The sequence below is a fragment of the Athene noctua genome, chromosome 5, assembly GCF_965140245.1.
Source record: "Athene noctua chromosome 5, bAthNoc1.hap1.1, whole genome shotgun sequence".
Taxonomy (NCBI): domain Eukaryota; kingdom Metazoa; phylum Chordata; class Aves; order Strigiformes; family Strigidae; genus Athene; species Athene noctua.
In genome coordinates, this window is record NC_134041.1 from 11729537 (window position 1) to 11753894 (window position 24358).

The window sequence follows — 24358 nt, forward strand, 5'->3', positions numbered from 1 at the left end:
AGAGTAGAAAGCTGGCCACTGGCTCAGGTGCAGCAAGGTGCTGCTATGGCCTTTGCAACCTGGGTCCAGGTGGCCCCACACAACCTGTCCTCTGGGAAGGAGCAGGCAGGGAGGAGGGAGGACAGATGGGAGGCATGTGCTGCTGTCCTCTGTTTTGTGTTTGTTCAGCTCACTCCAGAGTTTGTTTCTGAAAGGACAAAACAGCCCTGTGAGCTCTGGGTCCAGCAACACAGGATGCAGCTATACAAACATCAAATTACAAAGGAATTCTACTGTTACTCTCTTTTTCCCTAAATGCCCACCCTGGTTTCCTGCTTCCTGAGCTGCCTTCTCCCCTGAAAGTAAAACTTAAGTGACTGTGCCCCCATTTCTGCACATACCTGCAGACTTCATCCTTGCCATGTCTCTGGGGATGTCTACTCTATTGGAGGCCAGTTCTTCAGCCTGGACTGGATCCATTTCTGTGTACCAGGTCTCAGGACTGTCCTGGAAAAGGCAGAAAAAGAGTTAGGATCTTAATGGGATGTGGGCAAGCAACAGTGACAAGCAGCTAGAGTGGGGATACTTCAATCTAGACAGTATCCTCCCCACAGCTGGGGTGCTTTGTGATCAGCAGTTTCAGTACAGGCTGCATGTGGGGCTGAGCACTTGGAGGGCCTCTGAACTGTCAGGGCTGACTTGTACCTGGGCTTTGCCTGCCTCATTAAGATGGCACATCTGGGGTAAAAGGGCTGTTATACCCTACTAAGTTTGGACTAAAGCAAGGCAGTCCTGTACCACATCAGATGTTACTGCACTTGGATTGTCCAGACTTGCCCAGTGGTGTCTTGGGGTGAGTAACAAAATGTTACCCCTTGTTTTCCTGTCCTCCCTCCCTGGACCTAACATTGCTGTATATTCCCCCCCAGGAGCTAGAGTGTGGAGGGACCTGATTTGGAGCAGCTCAAGTCACTTCTTACCTCACTGGCCCTTCAGCTCACACTTCTGACATCAGGTTCCCAGTGTTGCAGAAGTAGCAATTATCTGCGATCCCTCCTTCCCCTGTCTTGGGACTGAGTCAGAGCACTTATCTTCCTGAACACTGAGACTGAGGTGAACACTTCTCAAAGGGTAGCTTGGTTTATTTCTGGGCTCTCAGGCAAGGCTGGATTTCTTGTGAAAAGAAATACAGTCCCTACATCCCCACAAAACAGGCTAAGGTCCCTGGGCCACTAAAACCCCATAAGGGAGGCATATTTACCACGAAGCACTGGAACAGTGTGTGTCCTATTGCCTTCTTTATACACTCCTCCACAAAGGGAAACGTGGACAAAATATTGCAACAGAACAGAGAGCTGGGATAAGATGTGAGTGGGTGTATAGAGGGTAGAGCTGCAGGGGTGATGTGGCTCCAGATAACCTGTGTCACACACCAGGGAATCCCTGACCCACCGCCTTTAGTGCTGGTGCTACTGCTGGCACTTCATGTACACCAAGAAGAACTTGTGGGTCCCTGCTCAAGCCTCACCTTGTTTCCCTCTGCACTCCCCCTGTGCCAGTTCCCACCTTCGTTGTCAAGAGGAGGGGGGGTGTTGCAGTGCAGTAGTTGCCAGGGAGTTCACCCTGCTCTGCTGTTGGTGCCCGCTCAGAGGAAGGGTGCCCTGACCCTCGGCAGTGCCAGGTAGGTTTGCAAACCCTCTTTCACCCTGAGCAGACTGCTTCTCTGCCATTGCTCATTCAGCCCTTCTCATCTTGCTGACACAGTCCTCCCCTGTGGCTGTTCCATGGGCAGCGCTGTGCTGAGGCAGGCCAAAACTCTTTACTTGGCACCAGCAGGAAAAAATAACCTGCTTATAATTCTGTGCTGGTGTCTTGCTCCAGGCACATTGTCTTGGTTAGCCCCTTTGCTCTGTCTGTACTTGCTACACACAGAGAGCCTGGGGGTAGAAGAGAGGTGTGAGGGCCAACACCTGTGAGTGGCAGGAGGGAGGCAGATAGGAGTGGAAAGAGAGCTCTTTGCTGAAGAAAATGTCACTTCTGCCTTTGTGACTAAGCCTGTGTCTGCTATGCTTAGGGAAGAAGCCCCATGGTGTAGGGAGACTTTCTGCTCAGGTGCTCTGGGAGCAGCCCCCATGCTATGACATTCACAGAATCATCTAAGTTGGAAAGGACCCTGGAGATCATCTAGTCCAACTGTTTGCCTAGCACAGTTCCCACCTACAGCATATCCTTAAGCTCTAAATCGACCCGACTCTTGAACCCCTCCAGGGATGGGGACTCCACCACCTCCCTGGGCAGCCCATTCCAACGCCCAACAACCCCTTCTGGAAAGAAATGCTGCCTAATATCCAGTCTAAACCTTCCCTGGCACAACTTGAGGCCATTCCCTCTTGTCCTGTCACTTTCTACTAGGCTAAAGAGGCTCATCCCCAGCTCTCTGCACCCTCCTTTCAGGGAGCTGTAGAGGGTGATAAGGTCTCCCCTCGGCCTCCTCTTCTCCAGACTAAAAAATCCCAGTTCCCTCAGCTGCTCCTCATAGGACATGTGTTCCAGACCCTTGACCAGCTTTGTAGCCCTTCTCTGGACATGTTTGAGTAACTCTATGTCCTCTTTGTAGTGAGGGGCCCAAAACTGAACACAGGAATCGAGGTGCAGCCTCACCAGTGCCGAGTACAGGGGTCAGATCCCTTCCCTGTCCCTGCTGGCCACGCTATTGCTGACACAAGCCAGGATGCCATTGGCCTTCTTGGCCCCCTGGGCACACTGCTAGCTCCTGTTCAGCCGGCTGTCAATCAACACCCCCAGGTCCCTTTCTGACTGGCAGCTCTCCAGCCACTCCTCCCCAAGCCTGTAGCGCTGCTGGGGGTTGTTGTGGCCCAAGGGCAGCCCCCGGCATTTGGCCTTATTGAAGCTCATGCAGTTGGCCTCAGCCCATGGCTCCAGCCTGTCCAGGTCTCTCTGCAGAGCCTCCCTACCCTCGAGCAGATCAACACTCCCACCCAACTTGGTGTCATCTGCAAACTGACTGAGGGTGCTATCGATCCCCTCATCCAGATCATCAGTAAAGATGTTAAACAGGAGTGTCCCCAAAACCGAGCCCCGGGGGACACCACTCCTGACCGGCCGCCAGCTGGATTTAACTCCATTTACCACAACTCTCTGGGCCCGGTGGTCCAGCCAGTTTTTTACCCAGCGAAGTGTGCGATTGTCCAAACCTTGAGCAGCCATTTTTTGCCAGGAGAATGCTGTGGGAAACGGTGTCAAAAGCCTTGCTAAAGTCAAGGTAAATTACATCCACAGCCTTTCCCTCATCCAATAAGCAGGTCACTCTGTCATAGAAGGAGATCATGTTTGTGCTGCTGTATATCTCCATGCTCACCTCCAGGGAGATGCTGGCCTGTCTCTGGCTAGCCACGTGGTCCAGGTTCCCCACAGCAACCATCAGGCCATGTACCACTTTCAGCTGGATCAGCTCTTCAGCCACTTCTGCTGACTCCTTGGCTAACACTCTGCAATGGCATAGGCCATCAGCCCCTACCCCCTAGGGTGGAAGAAGCACACAACAAACTGAGTGTGGGCCTTTTGGTGTGACCCCAGTGGAAAACAATGTGTTCCTATCCTGCCCTCGTGGCACTGACAAAAATATGGAGTGTTTGGCTGTGCACGGGTTAGCAATCATTTAATGCATGGGCTTGCTGAGAACTGTTTAATGATCAGCAGGAGCTTCCTGGTGTGTATTACAGTCTAGCAAGTTTCTTGTGTGACCATAAAGAATCCAGGACTCCACCACCACCACCACCTTACTTCTGTGAGCATGTCCCTGGAAGACACTCCAGTATGTCTCCCTACCGCCAAGGGCTTTCTGTCATCTGCTTTTGCAGGAAAAGTGTTCTGATAGCACTATCTTGTGGACACTGCAGGAAATTCACATCGAATTAACCAATTTTAGCACAAATGGCTGAATTTCCTTGAGGATTCTGCAGTCAGTCATAGGCACTAGATTCTTCCATTGGGTGGCTGATGTTAAACAGTGTTTCACTGCTCACTGGTTCCCAGCTACATGGAGAACACAGTGGCCTTGTGCAACAGAGCACACTTCAGCCCCGTGCTCTGGCAGGACACATAAAGGGGTCACTGTGACAGCAAACAGGGCCAGAGCAGATGTGATTCCACATCTCCCTACAAATAACACTTCAAGCCAGCTCCAGTATGAGAGAGAGTCTGAGCACTGCTACCTCCAGGTGGTGTGTAATGGGTTTGCATGGCAAGGTTTTGGTGATGGGGGGCTACAGGAGTGGCTTCTGTGAGAAGCTGTTAGAAGCTTCCCCCATGGCTGATGGAGCCCATGCCAGCCGGCTCCAAGACGGACCCACCGCTGGCCATGGCTGAGCCCATCAGCGACGGTGGCAGCGTCTCTGGGATAACATATTTAAGAAAGAGGGAAAAAACAGCACAACGTCAACTACAGCCGGGGAGAGGAGTGAGAATGTGTCAGAGAAACAACTCTGTAGACACCAAGGTCAGTGAGGAAGGAGGGGGAGGAGGTGCTCCAGGCGCCAGAGCAGAGATTCCCGTGCAGCCCATGGGGAGGCAGCTGTGCCCTGCGCCCACGGAGGTTAATGCTGGAGCAGAGGAGGAGCCCACGCTGGAGCAGGTAGATGCACCTGAAGAAGACTGTGACCCTGTGGGAAGCCCATGCTGGAGCAGGCTCCTGGCAGGACCTGTGAGTCCATGGAGAGAGGAGCCCACGCTGGAGCAGGTTTGCTGGCAGGACTGGTGACCCCGTGGGTGACCCACGCTGGAGCAGTCTCTGCCTGAAGGACTGCACCCCCTGGGAGGGACCCACGCTGGAGCAGTTTGTGAAGAACTGCAACCCGTGAGAAGGAAACACATTGGAGAAGTTCATGGAGAAATGTCTCTTATGGGAAGGACCCTACCCTGGAGCAGAGGAAGAGTGTAGGAATGCTGCCCCTGAGGAGGAAGGATCAGCAAAGACAACAGGTGATAAAACGACTGCAACCCCCAATCCCCATCCTCCTGTGCTGCTGTCAGGGAGGAGGTAGAGAAATTGGGAGTAAAGATATACTTGGGAAGATAAGAAGGGTGGAGGGAGGGAAGGTGTTTTAAGATTTGGGTTTATTTCTCTTTATCTTACTCTGATTTGATTGGTAAGAAATTAAGCTGATTTTCCCAGGTTGAGTCTGTTTTGCCCATGACAGTAACTGGTGAGTTATCCTGACCCATGAACCTTTCATTATATTTTCTCTCCCTGTCCAGATGAGGAGCGATAGGATGGCTTTGGTGGGCACGTGGTGTCCAGGCAGGGCCAACCCACCACCCAGCGGCTCTGCCCTATTCCTGAACACACCCCATCTCTAAACAGCCTAGGACCTGAGTCTTAGCAGGGATGGGGTACTCAGCCAGAGAATAGTGACAGAGGTGAAAAGGTGAACGCTCCCTGGAAGAGGTCCCAGCCCTTCCCTACCCAAAGGAAGCCACTTCTCTAAAGTCCTTTTTATACTCCTGTAGATTTTGCTCCAGTTTCTTACCCAATGGCTTTTGCAGCAGCTGCCTGCTGAACATACACCAGCACAGGCTCCCTCAGGCACAGTGCGGCTGGGTCTGCGTGAGAAACATTAGGAAGGTGAGAACGATACTTTGAAACGCTTCTAAGATGTTAGAAGCGAGGGGAGGTGGCCTTACAGTGCTAGCGTGAAAGGAGGATGTAGTTTTTCAGGAAACATGCCTTAGGGAAACCCTGTGGCTATGTAACACACACAGTACCCTGCAAGGATCTGTGTGTGTGATGCCCACGGGTCAGAGCGCCTGGGGCGCTGCTGCGCGCTCTGCTGAGTCGGGGAGGAAACCGCCGGCGCTGGGACTGTTCATCATCCTCGCCCAGCAGACAACAGACCTCGGCGGGTCTCTAGAGGGCTGCACGCCGGCACCAGTGCTGCAGGCAAGCACTGCCTCAGCCCGGGCAGCCCTTGCTGCTGCCCCTCGCCTCAGGGGTCAGGCCCCTGCACCTCCTCCCCTACCAGTCAGGGCGATGGCTAAACCCTGCAGGAGATGAGGGACCCTGGAAGAAGCACCCCCGGCAGAACACCCTTGGTTGCCCCGGCAGGCTGCAGCCTGCTGGGTACTGGGAGGCCGTGGTCAGCTCTTCTACCTTGGAAGGTCTCGTCGTGGAAGGTCAGTGTTTTCTTTCCGGGTGGCGTCAGTAACGCAACCAGGTCCTTCAGCAGCCTTGGCCGGACCTGGTGGGCCAGGAGGGCCTTCAGCAGCTGGATGGCTGGAGAAGTGGGGAGCCGCTATCGGCACAAGTGGCTGCTTTAGAAGAGGGTTTGTGGAGTGAAATTAAGGACTGAGCATACACCCTAAACACACTAGCGCGCTAAACGATTGAGAAGCATTTTGTTCTATTTTTAACCAGAGAAAGGAATAGCTCCACCGGAGTGGAGCCTCAAAAAATTCATCGACACTCGTGCTTGTTCCTCTCCACGGAAATCTTTAGTAAAAGGCGAAAGATTTATACGATATGAAGAGAAACCGGAGTATGACCGCCGCTCCCCCCGCGACACACCGCCCGCCTGCCCCACGACACACAACTCACGGCGACACACCACCCGCTCCCGCCGCCGCCGCCCCCGCCCCCGCCCCGCCCCGTCCCGTCCCGTTCCGACCCACCGCACGGGCCGCGACACCCCAACAGCTCGGACCGGCGGCGGCGGCCGCCACCGGCGGGGCCGGGACACGGCCGCGGTGCACCCTGGGTATGCAAATCAGCCCGCTGCTAATGACACCGCTGCTAATGAGGCGGCCGGGCCGCGGGGGGGCCCGGCAGCGCGGCGGCACCGGCCCGGGGCCGCTCCCGCATCCCCCGGCCCGGGCAGCGCTTGTGGCTCCCGTCGGGGCTCAAGCCCAGGCGGCCCCTGAGCGCCGCGCGCTCGCTCCCCCCCCGCGGCAGGAGCGGGGAAGAACGGGAAGAGGAAGAGACTCGATACAAGTAGGGTAATAATTACAGCGAAATAATAGTAACTCTGGAAAATTGTAACGAAAAGGGAGAGAAAGTTACGGAGGAAAATAAAACCCGAGAGAGACAAGCGATGCGCCTCATCGCCCTCTACAACTCCCTGGGAGGAGGCTGCAGAGCGCTGGGGATGAGCCTCTTTAACCGAGGAACAAGCGACAGGGCAAGAGGGAACGGCCTCAAGTTGTGCCAGGGAAGGGTTTGATACAGAGAAACCATTACTTGTTTTGAGACTTATTTGCTTAGCAACTTATTTACTTACTTATAGCAAGTTATAGTATTCCTTATAGTATTTTGAATATTGCTAAGCTTGCCCAGACTGTTCTGTGGAATGCTACCGAGGACTACTGTGTTCATAAAACAAAGCAGTTCCGTGTGAAAATCTACCGAGAACTATAACGTTCAGCAAACTATTATGGTCTTGTCCTTGGGGAACAGGTGTGCTCTACTAGTTGGGAGTCTTGGTAATGAGTAAAGATAGCCGTATACGGATGGTAGGAGTTCTATTGGTTCTCTTAGATAAGATAAAGCGGCTGAAAAGCACTCTTGTTACTCGAGAAATTGGCCAAGAGAATCTGCGCGTGCTCCGCGGAAAAAACAAGGTGAGAATCTCGCCTAGGAGCCTTCCTCCCAAACACCGCCGAAGACGACCACCAGGAGGCAATGCGCAGGTGCAAAGAGAACATAAACTGTTGACATCAGCCTTTCGAACTAACCCAGCCTTACTCACGCATATGTATGTTTGTGTTATGTAATGCAATTAATGTGTATATCCACACTCTGTGAGGTTTTGGTAAAACGTGCGGTGGGTGTGCAAAGCTTTGTGGAGAGATCCCCTTGCACCCCGGCGCCGGAGTGAACATACCTGCTTTATAACTCTATTCGAGTTGTATTTTTTCTGCAAATCAGTTTAGACTGGCTATTAGGCAGCATTTCTTTCCAGAAGGGGTTGTTGGGCGTTGGAACGGGCTGCCCAGGGAGGTGGTGGAGTCCCCATCCCTGGAGGGGTTTAAGAGTCGTGTCGACAGCGCTGGGGGATCTGGTGTAGCTGAGAACTGTCGGTGTTGGGTTGATGGTTGGACTGGATGATCTTCAAGGTATTTTCCAACCGAGACGATTCTGTGATCCTGTGAAAGCACTTGCCCACCGGCCGGCGCCCCACCCCGAGCGGCAGCCCCCCGCCAGCTCCCCCGGATCATGCCGCCGAGCGCACGGGAACCCCCGGAGAGCCGGCCGAGCTTAGCCCCCTCACAGCACTCTACAAGAGTTAGATCTCAAGCTAGTTATAATTCTACTTTTAACCAAGTAAAGGGATAGCTCCACCGAAATGGAGCCTCAAAAAATTCATCGACACTCGTGCCTGTTCCTCTCCACGGAAATCTTTAGTAAAAGGCGAAAGATTTATACGATCTGAAGAGAAACCGGAGTATGGCTACTGTCTCCCCCGCGCACGTACCCACCCCGGGCTGTCGCCCCATAGGACATGGCGACCCAACACCGAAACACCGACCCCTCCTCCCCGCCCGTCGCCCCGCCGCAGCCACTCGCAGCCCCCCCTCGGCCCGAGCCTGCCGGCTACGCTGCTCGGGGCGGCGGTGTCCGGCGGAACCGGCGCGGTGCTGCCCGCGCTGCACCCTGGGTATGCTAATCGTATGGTAATGAGGAGCCTCGCCCCGCCTCCGGCGGGCGTGGAGCCGGCGCCGGGCGTGACCGTGCGGCGCTCGGTTGGGGCCGGGGCGGCGCAGCGGGGAGGACCCGGCAGCGCCTGGGCTGCAGCAGCGTCATCCCTGCGGGCAGCGCCGCACAGAGCCGAAAAAGCCGTTCGCCCCCGAGGACCAAGTCCCCGCTGCACCGCCCGGACCGGGAGAAAGGGCCGCCCGGGCCCCCGCCCCACGTCTCGCTCATCTCTTGGCCAGGCAGGTTTAAGGAGGCGGCTGCCCCCGGCGGGAGCCGTGGCGGCGCGGAGAGGCCCGAGCAGCGGCGGCAACGCTGCCGCCGGCCGCATGGGGACCGGCGCCTCAACCCATCCACGGAGAGTTCTTATCTCCCCCCGCCCTCTGCGTACTCAGCAGCCGCCGCCCCACAGCTCTATTTTTGACTAGGAAAGGGCAGCCTCACCGAAGTGAAGCCTAAAAAAATTTCTCAACACTCGTATTTGTTTCTCTCCACGGAAATCTTTAGTAAAAGGCGAAAGATTTATACGATTTGAAGAGAAACCGGAGCATACTTAATACCGCCCCCCCCGTCGCACCGTTACCCACGCACGGCTGTCGCTCTGCAGCACACGGCGACCTCTCCCTCCCCGCCCCCCCCCCGCTGCCGCCGCGGCTCGGAGCCCCGATCCCGCACACGGACCCGGCGGCGCAGCCCCGCCGCCCCGGGAAGGCTGACCGCAGCCCCGGGAAGGCTGGCCGCCGCCCCGCGGGGCACCCTGGGTATGCAAATAAGACGAATGCTAACGAGTCGCATGCTAATGAGCACTCACGGCCCGCAGCGCCCTGCGGGGCCGCAGCCCGGTGGGAGCGGGGGCTGCGGGGGCTGCTGTCCCCGGCCGGCCGCCCCCTCTCCCCCTCTCCCCTCCCTCCCCTCCTCTCCCCCCCACGGCCCATCTCCACACCGCTGCCCAGGCCTGGAGGTGCCCAACTCCAGTCACAGCCCGGCTCAGCCCAGCTCAGGCACGGCCCAGGGGGCCTGGGGGGGTCCTACCTTCGTACTGGACCCCCAGGTGCACGGAGCACAGCACGCCCAGCACGGGCTGCACAAGGACGGAGACCATCTCTCCCACCACGTCCTGGGGGAAAAAAAGGGGAGGGTGACAAGGACAGTTTTTACACAGCTGTCATTTTCCAGGCCAGTGCTCCCCGCCATGCCAAGGAGACGGGCACAGCTCCTGCCGGGGCGGGACGGGCAGACACAGGAGGTAACGCTGCCCTGCGCCCCCAGCGAGGCCACGACCCACCAGCATGCTCCTGAGTGACTGCAGGGCCAGCCGCTGGGCTTGGGGAGAGGCGCAGGGTAGCACAGCAACAAGGCCTTTGTAGGCTTGGTTCTGGTACTTGGGATTGCCGTGGCCCAAAGAGTCCAGCAACACCTGCAAGTCTTCTTGAGCCTCTGCTGAGTTGGAAGCGGTGAGGAATGCAGCGAGGAATTGCACCCCTGTGCAGAGAAACAGCCACCAAGTCGTGTGCCTGGATGAGTCTGGGTCACCCATCTCAGCAATTTCACTGTCACCCCCGAGGGAGCCTGGCACCACATCCCACTCCAAGGGTGGCTTGACAAATGAAAGCCAGGAAAAAAAGTTCATTGTCCTTGTCAGGAGCCACATCACCAACTGGAAAACCAGTTGGCACAATTCTCAGCTGGAGTAGGTAGCCAAGGACCTTTTGTGGGCATTTACACCAGCAGAGGGTGTGTCGCTGGGATGCCCGTGGTGCTGCTAAGGAACCCTCTGCTGATCCTGCTGCTTCGTCTGCCTTGGAGGAAGCTGAGGGGGCAGGTATCACCCCACAGTCTCTGACAAGGTAATCTGAACTACAGAACAACTAACAGGGTTTGACTTCCACTGCCCAGGAGAAAAAAAGAAAAAAAACTGTTGCAATGTTCTTTCAAAAGATACAAGCCACAAAACTCTCCCACACCCAGAGGGGAAGTCTGGAAAAGTTTGCAGCAAGTGAATGATGCAGGTAAGAATGGAAACTGTTTTGTGGTTTTAACCAGAGCAGTTGCTACCAGCAGGACAGCAATATCACATCAAAAGAAATGACTGTAAAGAAAGCAAGCTCATTAAAAACAGAGAGGGGATGAAATGCAACTGCTCAACAATAGCCGAGACTCTGAACTCCTTCCAGCTAGCGAAACGCGGCGGCAATCTGCCATCCGGCAGGTGGAGGGAAGGGAGTGGCTCAGGGCTGCGAGCAGCCCCCGGGGCCAGAGATCAGGAAGAACATCCTCGCCCGAATTAGGGAAAAGCATGGATGGACACGCTGTCTACCGTAGCTTTCACAAATGAGCTCCTTATACTTCCTGCCAGAGTCTGCGACGAGCTGCAGCAGCTTTACAGACTCCCTTTTGTCCTCTTGTTTCAGGTGGTTCAGCCCTAGTATTTCCAGGAGAATCACAACACCTCCAGTCTCCAGAAATTCAAGAAGGTATCTGTGTCTGCAAGGATAGGGGGAACAAAGCCAAAAGTGTCACCTGCCTTGGAGACCCTCTTCCTCTGTCAGCTCGGCGTGCTCCTGGGGCCATCGCCTCCTGCCTCACTGCAGTGGGTGCCCGGTGCTGGGGCAGTGAACCCAAGGAGGCCCAGCCTGAAGCGCAGAGGCAGATGCCCACCAGCAGCACACTTTGCAGGTCACCAGCTTGTTTTACCCTGAGCTCATTTCTGGTATCAAACCAGAGGCACAGAAAGCCCTGTCTCCACATTGAGGCTCTCACCATACTCCTTCCACATCGTGTCAGTGACGTGGTGGAGACATGCACAAGAGGTGGATTTGCTTTCGAGAGCATTAATTTCAAATTCCTCCCACAAGCTTCACTGGGGTCTGCCTTGCCTGAAATGCTTACACAGCCCTCCCAAAAGATGAACAAGGACTTGTTATTTTCTTCATCTACTCATTCCCTCACCCTGGAGTGCCTTCCCCACGGCACCTCTCACACAGTGATGTTCTATACTCACCCATTTGCAGCGGACAGGAAGATGCCAATGGACTTGAGCAGCTTGTTGAGGCACGTGCTGTACACGTAGCTGTTTGGCAAGGCTAAGGAGAGATTTACAAACCACCGTGGTGTCCCCCAGGCTGCCTTTGACAATGTGGAGGTCTGAACTGGGTACTCCCTTTGCGAGAGAGCATGGACCTTCTTCTCACAGGTGGGCAGAGGCAGCATGCTCATCCCAGTGTGAGAAATAACACTAATTCTAGGTCCCTGAGAAACAGGTTATATGGCTTTCCCTTCAGTTCCATCTTCAGATAGTCTTTTTTTTCTTTTAACCCTGCAGCTAGATATGAATGTCTCCATACAGAAGCTTATTATTTAAACAAATTTTTGGTAGAGAACTTTCCCTCCTCTCCATCCCACTACTACACGCCACCTCCAGCTGTCCAAGGGAACAGATACGTCATCCTGAGCCACACTGTAAGGCGAGCCAGAAGCAAGCTGGCTCCCTGGGAGAACTCCAGCTCCAGCTCTGGTTCTGTCTTGCTGTCATTGCTTTTAATGAAGTTGTCCAGGATGCGGCTTCGAGCAACTTTGTGGGCACTATCCCATTCCCGCAAGAAAACCATGAACTTCTTGACAGCTTCCTGCTCTTTGACAGAAGTCATGATCTCTTCTGACTAGACAAAAGTGAAAAAGAAGTTCAAAAAGGGCTTTGAAGATAGAAAAAGTCTGTACTAAGGAATTACCAGCAGAATCACATTTAAAATCTCTGGCAAATAATATTAAAGCACTTACTAGCCATTAATTTAACCTCTTTTTCCTTTATACTCATTTCATAGATAGGAAAACTGATGCAAAAGGAGAGTTTCTGGTATGTCTGAAGCTGCACAGTGAACCTGCAACAGACTTGAGAATATATTCCAGGGCAGGTGGCTTCACCACAGGAGCTCTCTTCTCTGCTCTGTTAATAAAGTCATTTTGATGTTACCCATTAGCCCAGCCTCGGTTTTTCACTCACCTCATGATATGAACACTGCATCTCATATCTGACCTGCCAGGGAATAAATAGGGTGAAATGAGAGCACAAATAGGTATGGATTTGTGGGGAGTGACAGGGTCAAGGGGGCTGTAAATGCCTGTTAGCACAGCAGCACAGCATGCCCTCACTCACGTGATGGAGCGACAGTCATTTGGACTAGGCCCACATCCACTCCAGGAAGATGTGCTTGGTCTTAGCAGTAAAAGAGTGCTTTGGGACCCTTTGGCATGACAGGTATTTGCTCTGGTTTTTTCTTATCTAATTTCTATGGCATGTTTTTAAACAATCTAAGAAAGCCTGAAACGATAAGAACTATAGGCAAGAAGACAGAAGCTTCAGAAACATCCCTTGCCTGCACTTCCTCCTGCCCCCTCAAACAGGTGTTAAATAAAGCAATCTATCTTTTGCCAAATTTCCTTGACACACTTTTGGCTCAGTACAATATCCCCTATTCCAGCTTGACAAATGTGAAGGTGCACTTAGTAGAGGCATGAAACATCAGAGGATTAAGCTCTCCATTCAGGTAGGTGAGAATTCCACTGACATGTATGCACTTGGCTTTAAGACACTGACCAGCCTCAAGGAGCCTCGCAGTTAAACATCAGTATCTGTGTATGTACACAGATGCAGAAAGAGGGACAAGGTCACAGACAGTGATATTAACACAGATGCCTTGTTCTCCACCAAGCTGTATCAGCATGCCTGAGGATAAGAAAGGAATTCATGCCTTGTCTAATACAGTTCTTGGACTTCCCACATAAGAAAAGCACATTTTAGGTTTTATTTAAAGTGTGTTTTAAGAAAAAAAAAAAGTTAAAATGACACAAGATCTTTGGTTTCAGAATAAGAAGTTTCTTTCAATGTAATACCAGTTGCCAAGATTACCAATTTCCTACTTACAAAGTTCTTAGGCCTTTTCTCCTAAATCTGGAGCAAAATTCCAAATCAGTTCCAGACTATCCCCAAGATACCTGCTCAAAAGTAACTTTCTATTGCTATTATCTGAACCAGGCTAAAAACAATGACCAAGATGTGAACATGTACCTCCATGCCAGAAAACAAACAAAGTCTTCAAAAATCTGGCTAAGAAACAATGTTTGAGAATTAAGACGAGATGAAATTTCATTTGGGAATTAACAGTCTGTGCTCTGTAAGGAGTCTGCGTCCTTGTCAGGGTGTTTTCAGGCTCTCCTTTGCAGGGAAGCAGGTTTAAAATAAATCCATTTTCCCAAAATAGTTGTGATTGAAAATGTTATTAGCCATAACAAATGTTAGTGCTGACAAGAGAATGGCCTGTTAGGGGCCTCTGGTGAAACAGTCAAGTGAAAGTCATATTTCACATTATTGTGAGCATTTTCCTGTGATTTACAGAATATTTGTGAAACATTACTTGCAAGGCGTATGATTGATATTGAGAGAACAGCTAGTGTGCAGGGGGAATCTGTATTTCACAGAGACTGTTTGCATGAAATTTACAGTCCCATAAAGTGCTCCTCTGTCCTCAACAGAGATCTAGTTAAAAGAACTTTACAGTCTGAAACATCCCAAAATTGATTCTAAATTAACGTTTCCATATTTATGTTTAAGATGCTGGTGCTGTAATGCTATCCTATTTTTATTATAAAGCCGCAGTAAGCCCCCACTATTCAGGAATATCAGCACCAGCCTCTGGACGTGAGGGTTTTAGTGATACAAAAGGCTTGCCTATGAATCAGTGGAAAAAAAAAAAAAGAGTTTGAAACAATGATCACATGAGGTGTCTGAGGATACAGCGGTATCTGTCCCTGGCTGCTATAATAACAGTATCTGCTGACATAGTCTTTAAGCTGACATTGTAAAGTACTCTGAAAATGTACATGAATATTTCTATTATGACCAGCTTACATATGGGAACATACAGACACAGGGAAGTTAAATGACTTGCCTGAGTCATTTGTCAGTGCTAGCATCAGCGCATAACTCCTGTTTGCTGGTTTTAAACTCTGCTCTCAACAGTGCTGGGCTGCCACCCCAGTCTGATGGACCTAATAATCAAAACAAGGCTGAGTCAGGGCAGTGCTTTATTCCTGCCAAGAGAAACACAAGTGATTTAGGAACTGGCTCTGGCAATTCAGCAGTTCTTTACATCCAGAGTGCTGCTAAATCATCAGATTGAGATCAAAAGGCAGACTGGTGCTGCGTCAGCCTCAATCTGAGTGTGAGGTGCCAGGGACCGATAGCCTTGGACTCGTGGAAGGGCAGAGTCACAGTGATTTGGTGTTACCTTTGTATCTTGCAACATCAAGGTTGTGCCCAGCCTCAAGCAAAATGTGGAGCTTCTGTTTCCCTAGCAGGCTTCACCTGCTCCTGCCATACCTCATGTCTCCCGCAACCCTCCTCACACAAAATGCACCTTCTTCAGTGTACCCCAATGCCCTCTACCCAGCCCCCATCAACCCAGTCCTACTGGCTCCTCTCTCACCTCATGTCCTGCCTCCCAGCCCCACACTTAACCCCAGCCACAACCCCAAACCTAGCCCCTGCACTCCCCTCACCTGTAGCCAGGCCCTACACTGATCCCTACATCCATCCGGGTCCCTACCCCTCTAATCCACTGCAGCCTCAACATCCCCAATCCCAGGCCCAACCATCCCTCTGGGCCTGACCCAGCACAACCACAGGCCCTGTGCTCCCCCACACCCCAAAACCCACCCCAGGCCCTACAGCCCCTCACACACTCCCTCACCCCATGTCTGCCCCCCCTGGCCCAAACGTCCAGCTCAGAACCAACAACCCCCCTCAGTCCCCACGCCCACCCTATCCCCCAGCCCCCCTGACTGCGACCTCCCCTCCAGCCCCTACAATTCCCCTCACCCCGACCCCCCAGGCCCTACAACCCCCCAACCGCAGCGCCCGCCTCAGCCCCTCACTCCCTCTCACCTTCCCCGGGGGGGCGGATACCCCACAGAATAACTGACATCGCAGCCGAACCAATCGAGGCCCGTCTTTGCCTCCCCCGGCCCGGTGAGTGGTCCAGTTTCCCATCAGTGGGCGGGGCGCCAAGCCCGGGCCGGGTGCTAAGGGCGCGTTGCTAAGGAAGTGGGTGGGGCGGAGGGGAGGGGTCGAAGAGTGAGGCTGGGTGGGCGCTTCGCTTTCCCATTGGCTGCGTCAGGGGTAGGGGGCGGAGCTTCCGGTGGGGAGAACGGAAGCGCCGGTGGGGTGTGAGGCGGGAGTGCGCCGCCATGGGCGTCCGCGGGCTGGAGGCGGCGGTGGAGCTGGCGCCGGGGGCGGCCCGCGGTGCGGGGCGAGCGGGTCTGGGGGGCCCCGAGGGTGAAGGGCTGGGGGAACGTGGGCGGGCAGCCTGTGGGACCCCGGTGGCGGGAGGGACTGGAGGACCCCTTGAGGGTGGAAGGGGGGAACCGGGCCTGGGGAGACCCCTGTGTGCGGAGGGTGGGGGATCGGGCCCGTCAGGACACGGAGGGAGGGAGCTGTGGGGACGCATGTGCCGTGCCAGGTGTCTGGTAGTTCCTGGAGGGCAGGGTAGGATGCTTCCCGTTCCCCCCTGGAAGCGGGCTCCGGTCTGTGGCGCCTCCCCAGGTGGCGGGAGGCGTGAGGAGAGGGTCTTTGCCCCCCGTAGCCATCTGCACGCTTCTGGTTTTTGCATCAGTGTAGAGCTTTGGGAAGCTGCAGGGATTGAAACTGTGCTGTGCTGCTGAGTGTGCCCACAGAGGGATGAGACAGTCATAACAGAGAAATTAAGCTAATACCTGTTTCACTCTTATCTTTTAACTTTATTAACCAGGCAAGTTGCCATAAGTTCTGATTCAGGTAGACTGGAGGACAGTTATTTTAAATCTTGTGATTTGTTCCAGACAGCAGTACAGAGAGAGGGCATGCAGATGATCAGCCTGTGGTGATCCTTCTAGGTTGGGCAGGCTGCAAGGACAAATACCTGGCCAAATACAGCACAATCTATAGTCAGAAGGTGAGTAGCTTATTTATATTTTCATGACACTGTCTTACAGCTCTCTGAGAAACTGCCTCTTTTCTGCATGTTGGTAAAATGACTGTAAAGCCTCTCAGTCTGAAGAGTCGTTGGGAGTGAGTGGTGAGTTCCCTTGTCATTGAAAGCTCCTTGTCTCTCAGAGCCCAGGCAGCGTTATCTAATAGTTGCTGATGTCATCTTTGTGCGTGCAGCTGAAACAAAAATACTTCCTTGGAGAAAATTGCTGCTGTTAATATGAATCAGTGGAGTATTTTAAGGCATTTCAAGTTGTGAGATTATTCAGGAATGACATGAACTGTGTTAGCTTTCCAAACAGGTAAACATGTGGGAAAAGATTATGCATTTACTGCTTGCTAATAGGCCACAGCTTAGACTTGGTGAGGCCAGGCTGAGGGCTGCCAGAGCACGTCAGCATCTGTTGTTCCTTCAGCTTTTCCTTCCTGTGAAGATGATTCATTTCAGTGTTGTAATCCAAATTCATTTTATCCTGTCTGTGAAACGGGCATCCTATGATAGTCATACCTGCTCACTAGGAACTCCTTGTGTTTGAACTGGAGAGATCTGTCCGATTGCTAGTTCCCCAAGTTATGCTATTTTCCTTTCTAATGCTGTATTTTACTGGAATGGCTGCAGCTTGTAGTATGGGGACCCAGTAAAACTTTAGATTATTTTTAACTGTCAACTTACAAGGAACTTGTGTTTATCCAAATCTATTTCAGCTATAGTTTGTACGTTAACAAGTACAATGTGTGATCTACTGCAAGAGTCATGAATTGCCTTGTTTCAGTGAAGAATTAATTGTTAAGTGACTGTTGTGACGAAGAGATGATGGTGGGCAGATGAGGAGCACGTTACACAGCAGCATGCCAACTTTTTTGAAAATACTTTTCTGTCAGAAGTATGATAGGAATGGGGAAGGAAAGAAAGGGTTTTCTCAGCTCCCTAATGAGGAAGTGGCTGCAACCATGGCGAGATGGTATAGAAGACTTTGTTTTAAGAACCTGATATCCTCCTCTTCCTTTTTCACTCTTCAGGGAGCTCTAGGCAGGAGGGCTGTCTTGGTGGCTTCGCCTTGTGTTTGTTACTGTGTAGCATCAGTAAATTAAGGTGATAGAAAAGATTAAGGCTTTTATAATGTAGTTCCATCTGTTCTATTTAGAAACTCTTCCAATATCCTGTTTCTCAGTCTGCATGTAAATGTAAGGCCTTAACTGTAAATTGCTCAGGTGTTCTGAATCTCTGAACCAGTGGTCTTCATTTGCAGAGCTGGAGTGTTTCAGAAAGGCCTATGAAAGTCATGTCAGTGTTGTTTGTGGGTGAGTCTTGGAGACAGCTGCAAACAAGTACTACCCAAGGTCAGGAAGAATTTCCTCCTCCTTCTTGTAGTTGTTTCAGTATCATGAAGTAGATATGTACCAGAGCAGGCCTTTCTTAACAAAATGGCTGATACTGAAGGTTTGAGAATCAGGGAGATGGTTTTCTCTTCCTGGGTGAAGATTAACTGTTACAAAAGCTTGGGTGGCCATGGCCCCAGGGGCTGTGCCAGTTAGCCCAGGATTTGACAGGATCTCAAACATCATCAAATCCAGGCCTCTGCTACTGCAGAAACCTTTTAGTAATACTGTGTGCTGTTATGATTAATATAATCCTATTCATATTGGTGCCTTGCTACTGAAGCTAAGGATTTTCTTCTGGCTCTGTGGTTTCTGTTGTTAACCTGTCTCGAATTATCACATTCTTTGTACTGATGCTTGTGTACTCCACGTAATTTATAGCAAAGCCTTAATGTGTGTGGGGTCTCTTTCTGTTCTTAGGGGTGCACTGTCATCCGCTACACGGCTCCATGGAGGATGATATTCTTCTCAGAGACCTTTGGCATCAGATCCCTCCAGACCCCAGCCAGGCAACTCCTGGAGCTGCTCTTTGATTACAGTGTTGAAAACAGACCAGTTCTTTTTCATGTTTTTAGCAACGGTGGTGTCATGCTGTACCGTTACATCATTGAGGCTCTCCACACTCACAAGCCATTTAAGAACCTCAAAGTAGCAGGCACCATTTTTGATAGTGCCCCTGGCAGAAGAAACTTGAGAGGAGGCCTTCGTGCATTGGCAACTGTCTTGGTATCCACGAATGTGCTGCTCAAGTATTTCCTCTTATTTGCTTTTGCTACTACAGCGGTTGTGCTGCGGATCTTGCTGTACCCATTGACCCGCTTCATCCACGAGAGCCATTACGATGCCCTGCTGAAAGCGCCCTCGCGGTGGCCTGAGCTTTACCTCTACTCTGAAGCCGATGCCATCATTGAGGCCCGTGAAGTTAAACACATGGCTGATGCCCGGCAGCAGCTCGGCGTCTCCGTGAAGGCTGTAGGCTTCTCGGATTCGGCTCACGTCAGCCATATGCGGGTGTATCCCACCTATTACAGCAACCTCTGTACGACTTTCCTGTCTGACTGTGTGGGGGGCTCGCCTTCTTAGTGGTGTAATGACCTTTAATGTTTGCCTCTGCTTTGCTCAGCTTGTATGGGAAATGTCACCCCCTTTGCCTTTGTGTCTTTGAAGGGAAGGAAGTAGAGGACAAGCCACCTTATAGCACAAAGTAGATGTGGATTAATTTAAAGTACTGAAGGTGAAATCCTAGCACGGTTGAAGTTGATGTGCTTTGCCAAGGTGTCATAGACCAGAATTTCACACACTGTTACTTGTTTCTTTCTGTCTTCTATTGTTCTCTGCTTTCTATGTTGTCTCCTTGTCCATGATGTCCAGTGTGCATGTTTTGCTACCTTGTACTGATTTTACAGTACGGCTCTTCCATGTCTTTATTTTTGTCCTCTCTGCCATTTCTTTTCTCTTGCAGTGAGCAAACAGCAGCAGTTCTGCAGGACTTTTCTCAGTGCATCCCAGCTCTCGTTATACTCTTTGTTGGAGATCAGGCTGAGAAACCAAGTGTACGACCTGGAAAAGTTGTGTGCAGGGCAGTATGACCAGACTGTCATCTGGTTCCATTAAATATCTGAGATAGAGCAATCAAAGCTCTGGTCCTCAGTGGGAGCTCAAATGTTTGTGATAGCACAGTTGAAGAACACAAAAGTTGACTTTGAGTGAGTGGCAGGGTTTTTGATAGCAGGGGAGGGGCCTACAGCTGTGGCTTCCTGTGAGAAGCTTCTTGAAGCTCCCTTGGCTCCAAGTTGGACCTGCCTCTGCGCCGAGGCTGAGCCAGTTAGTGATGGTGGCCACACCTCTGTGATAACGTATTGAAGAAGGGGAGCCTGGGAGGAGGAGTTGGGAGTTGTGAGGAGGACAGCTATGCAAACACTGAGGTCAGTGCAAGAAAGGAGGAGGGGAGGGGGAGAGTAGCACTGGTGGAGCCCCCTGCAGCCTGTGGTGAGAGGGCAGGGCTGCCCCCCCCGCCTCCCATGGAGGTCACTGGTGCAGCAGATGCCAACCAGCGGCCTGTGGGGGGCTCCATCCCCATGCCAGAGCAGCCTGGGGAGAGCTGCAGCCCATGGGAAGGAGTCGTGTTGGAGAAGGTCGTGGCGGACTGTCTCCCTTGAGAGGGGAACCAGACTGGATCAGAGGAGGAATGCAAGTCTGTCCATCCCCACCTCCAGCCCATCCCCCCCTCCTCGAGGAGGAAGAAGCAGGGGGACTGACTTGCACCCCTCACTTCCTGCCCCCTGCACCTCTGGTGGGGAGGAGGTGGAGAAATTGGGACCAAAGCTGAGTCTGAGAAGAAGGAAGGGGTGGGGGGAAGGTGGTTTTAAGTTATGATAATGCTTCTTACTGCCCCACTCTGTTAAGTGTTGTTAGCATCTGAATTTAATTTATGTTCTTTTATTTCCTTTAATGAGTCTGTCTTTTGCCTGTGACTATAATGGGTGAGTCATCCCTCTCTGTCCTTATCTCGATTCCTGAGCCTTTTCCTTTATTTTCTCCTTCCCAGTGCTGGGGGGGAAGGGGGGAGTGAGTGGCTGCATGGTGCTCAGTTGCCCTCTGGGCTCAAACCATGACAGTCCAAAAGACTGAAGTTAACATTTTTGAATGTGTCTTGTGTTTTGTTTCTCTTCCTTCCAGTCTTTTGTGTGTTTTCCTGAGTAATTTTTCTTTCTTGGAGAACTGCTCATTTATTACTGTGTGTCTTTGAGCAGCCTATGTTGTGCATCTGAAAATGCAGGAAAATTGGCACAGCTGTAACCCAAAAGACCTCAGAAATAGAAAGGTGGAACTGCAGAGAAAAATGAAACTGTCTCTTGGAGCTATGATTTATACTGGGTGTTTCTTAAATCACTTCCAGACCACAAATGATCATGAAATTTGATGTTTTTCCCATAATGTTCTCCTCAGATGATCAGTCTTTGCTGTCTGTGCAGTGGGTGCTAGTAATAATACAAGAAATGACTTCTTTCCACCTAGTGAAAAAGTAGCTCATTGCACTGTACTTCAGCCGTTTTTGGGTTTGGGTTTTCTTGGTTATTTGGGAGAGGAGTGGGGATAAAGAGAGCAGAGCCTGCTAATATATTTGTGCCATGTCATGGCATTGCAAGCTAATGCATAATGTGGCAGACAGGATTAGCCGACTTTAAATTCCCAAAGATTGCCAGGATCCGGCTCTGGAGGGCTGTGATACGGGCCTGTTTGAACAGGGTCTGCCCTCAAGAGGTAGGAATGTAAAGAGCACGAGGCTTTTTATAGATGTCTGCTGCCTGTGGGCCTCTTCGCTTGTCTTGCCCACCCTTAGGGTGCTGTCTTCCACAGTTATGAAGCACTTGCTGTTCTGAATCAAAATGCAGAGGGAGGTCTCTTGGGAAGCACTAAAATAATTTGGAAGTTTAAAACAAGAACCACAGTGCCTCATAGAAGTGGAAGCATGGAGTGAGGTGTGGTCAGTGGCCAGCACAACTATGTTTTGCAGGCTGGTGTGGCAACACTCATTTAAAGCAAGGAATAACCCCATGTTAGGCATGGTTTTAAAGGGTGGACTGGGTTGTATAAGGTAGCTGAGAATTAACTGAAAAAGGTGCTGATGGCCTGGTTTGTCTTCAATTTTTTTAAAGCAAAAACTGGCTCCAGGTACAGGAGCTCTTGTTGTTCAGGGTCCAGTCTTCTGTCAGTGTAATCCCAGTTTCAGCTTCCACCAAGATGAGCTGTGAGGGCTACGCTGTGGTAAGATAGCCTTCAGCCTCCCACTTTTCATGAAGAAATTCTTGTTCCTAGGGTTTGGACCTGTAAAATCCAGACATGGTCCCCTATCCCCAGAAAGCCCATCAGAGATCTCCCAGCTCCTGGTTTGGGCTGTCAGTGCCATAACTCCTGAGCTGTGATCTGTTTGCCTTCCTGGAGAGCTGGGCTGCATCTTCTGAGCATCCAGCCTGCTTGTGGCACTGTGAAAACTCTTAGGGAGCAGAGGTGATAAAGGTTATTTAACTAGCTCTTGCCCTCATGCTGGTTTCTATGGGTTCAGTATTTACAGAACAGTTAAACACTCCATAATATACGCCTCTGAATTAATACAGTTGTGCTGGGCTGGGAATCTGCTGTTCCTGTTTATTGCTGTGGGTGTTGAACTTCTATTTAAGGACTCAGGCTGTGGTGGAGTGTGGCTGGCAGGAGCTGGAGCTAAACCCTCCATCCCTGTGCGATGGGACACGTGTCAGCTACACCTTCCATCCCCACTTTCAGCTCCCTGCCACGGGATTGCTGCTCCCCCAGTCCAGTCCAGCTCTGCTCCACCTCTGCTTTCCGGAGCAGCAGGCAGGGAACGGGTGCTGCCTGCAGGAGCTCCACTGTCAGAGGTGCCCCGTGCTACACAAGTGGGAACCAGCTCACAGGCATTTCCACTGCTGCAAAACTGGCTTGAAATTCAGGGGTAATTTGTGTACACACCTCTCTAAGGGGAGGAGGGATCTTGAGTGAGCCAGTGATTTACAGAGGAAGTCATCAGCACCAGTCTTCTGGGTGGGTTTCATTTTCCATGTCGCAGCAAGTTTTAATGATGATTATGAGCAGTGTGTTAAATGTATTGTGTGATATATTGCCCTCTTCTTACCTATACAGCATGTATGTTTTCCCCCACCGCCTTCTGCCCTCTTTATTTCTGTTGCTTGTTATTTGAAACAGAAGGTTAATAACTTGGAGCCTGAGGGCACACAGCCAAGAACTGATCCAAGCGCTACTGGATTTAAAAAAAAAAAACCAGCCTCAAACCCTTAATCCTTGCTAAACTGTCACAGTTTGGTGCAACTTGTGTTCCTAAAGAGCTTCAGTCTGAACACTGGAAGCCAAAGGTTGGGATATTTTGGCAATCCAAGTAAATCTCAGATGAGCTGTGGGAGGAGTATCGCAGGTCTGATTTTTGGGAGACAGAATGCAGCATCTTTGGGTTTGCCTCGTGGTCTGGGAGCAGGTTATGGCACCAGCGATCTCTGCTTGGGGAGCCTGGAGCAAGTTGTCCTGCAGTCCAGCCCTCACGCATGGACGGTGGAGCAGTGTGGGTGAAACACCAGCGGTGGTGGGAGAGGAGGATGGCCAGGGGCCAGCTGCTGCCATTGCACATTTCCCAGCTAGGTTCATTTTGCAAGAGTGCACATTAACCTCATCAACAAAAGCCATCTGTGTTTCCTGGGAGGGAGCTGGCTGCTGCCTCACTCCCCTGTGCTGCCTTCTCTCCCTAGGCAGTGGTGATGTTACAGGAAGGTTTTAAAAAAGAAAAAAAAAAAGTGCCTCTTAGCAATCAGGGTGGTCGTGTGCCTGGGCTGGAGGGTGTCTGTGCTGCCAGGTGCCCTGTGGCACCGGGAGAGGCTGTGGTGGGGACCTGGGCAGACCTGAGGCATGATCCAGCCCAGCTGGGGGTCATGTTTTGGAGCAGGGGGGAGCATCTTGCAGTGCAAGTAATTCAAACCAAGCCCCTGGGTGAAGACTGACCTGTGTCCACACCTGGTAAAGGTTTTAAAATAAGCCTTTTGTGTGCTGAAGCGGCGAATTGTGTATGGGCCAAGGCTCCATCTTTGTACGTGCTGGGATGCCGCAGGCCTATGTGTGAAGCTCTGCCACTCATAGAAGAGTGTGGACAGCCAGTAATGGAACCGAGCAGTCCAACCCCAAGTGCTGTTTCCTAGAAAACGAGGTGGGGAGGTGTGAGGCTGGTCCCCATCTCCCCATGGAGGTGATGGGGGAGGGAGCTGGTGGAGGCCAGTGGTGCCAACCTCCCTGACCGCCGCAGCGGCCGGGCCGGGTGTGGGATGCTCCGGCCCGGGAAGGAGCTCCACGAGGTGGCAGCAGGACCCCTCTTTCCTGCGTGGAGAGATTTCTAGTTTAGGAGACAAGCAGAGCAGATGCTGGAGAAGATCTCAACAGCACAGCTTGGCCCAGCACTTCCGCGTGCCCGAGAGCATCTCCCACAGAAATTCTTCTCTCGAGGCAAGGAAAAAGACCAGCAAGAACAAACTCCAATGATGAGAAGATCGTGAGTTGATGTAGACCAGCATTCAGCTCTAAAGCTGCCTGCTCTGAGAAGTTGTACTAGACCCTATCTCTCAGCTTTAACTGAATGTTAAAAACAAAAGTCTAATGGCAGAAATAGCTTTACTGACCTTCCAGCATCAGCAAATCAGGTCGCACCATTTTCCACTCCATCACCCAGAGAGGACTATATTTTTTAAGCGAATCTGCAA

General features: G+C 51.7%; 2 protein-coding genes and 3 non-coding genes across 7 annotated transcripts; 1 reads left to right on the forward strand and 4 right to left on the reverse strand.

Annotated features, from left to right (window-relative positions):
- Window positions 1-63: 63 nt before the first annotated feature.
- On the reverse strand, window positions 64-12330 carry ARMH1 (armadillo like helical domain containing 1). The gene is made up of 11 exons (XM_074908154.1): window positions 12125-12330; window positions 11685-11753; window positions 11001-11167; window positions 9969-10165; window positions 9716-9800; window positions 6149-6271; window positions 5529-5601; window positions 3345-3488; window positions 1241-1304; window positions 381-486; window positions 64-187 (listed from the first exon to the last, which is right to left on the reverse strand). Exons 1-11 carry the CDS (start codon window positions 12328-12330, stop codon window positions 165-167), a joined length of 1257 nt encoding a protein of 418 aa, XP_074764255.1. The 3' UTR covers window positions 64-164.
- On the reverse strand, window positions 6423-6537 carry LOC141961564 (U5 spliceosomal RNA). The gene has a single exon (XR_012633796.1). It is a non-coding gene; the product is annotated as a U5 spliceosomal RNA (small nuclear RNA).
- Window positions 8325-8439, reverse strand: LOC141961545 (U5 spliceosomal RNA). Its single transcript, XR_012633777.1, has one exon. It is a non-coding gene; the product is annotated as a U5 spliceosomal RNA (small nuclear RNA).
- LOC141961566 (U5 spliceosomal RNA) lies at window positions 9120-9234 on the reverse strand. The gene has a single exon (XR_012633798.1). It is a non-coding gene; the product is annotated as a U5 spliceosomal RNA (small nuclear RNA).
- Window positions 12331-15886: 3556 nt separating the features above from the next.
- Window positions 15887-22850, forward strand: TMEM53 (transmembrane protein 53). 3 transcript variants are annotated; one of them, XM_074906330.1, is made up of 4 exons: window positions 15970-15980; window positions 16556-16668; window positions 17954-18044; window positions 18504-22850. In XM_074906330.1, the coding sequence occupies exon 4, from the start codon at window positions 18540-18542 to the stop codon at window positions 19164-19166; it is 627 nt and encodes a 208-aa protein (XP_074762431.1). In that variant the 5' UTR covers window positions 15970-15980; window positions 16556-16668; window positions 17954-18044; window positions 18504-18539; the 3' UTR covers window positions 19167-22850. The 3 variants fall into 3 exon arrangements, with proteins under 3 accessions (XP_074762429.1, XP_074762432.1, XP_074762431.1); XM_074906328.1 differs by lacking the exon at window positions 17954-18044 and having other exon boundaries at window positions 15887-15980; XM_074906331.1 differs by lacking the exon at window positions 17954-18044 and having other exon boundaries at window positions 15893-15980; window positions 16560-16668.
- The last annotated feature ends 1508 nt before the right edge of the window (window positions 22851-24358 follow it).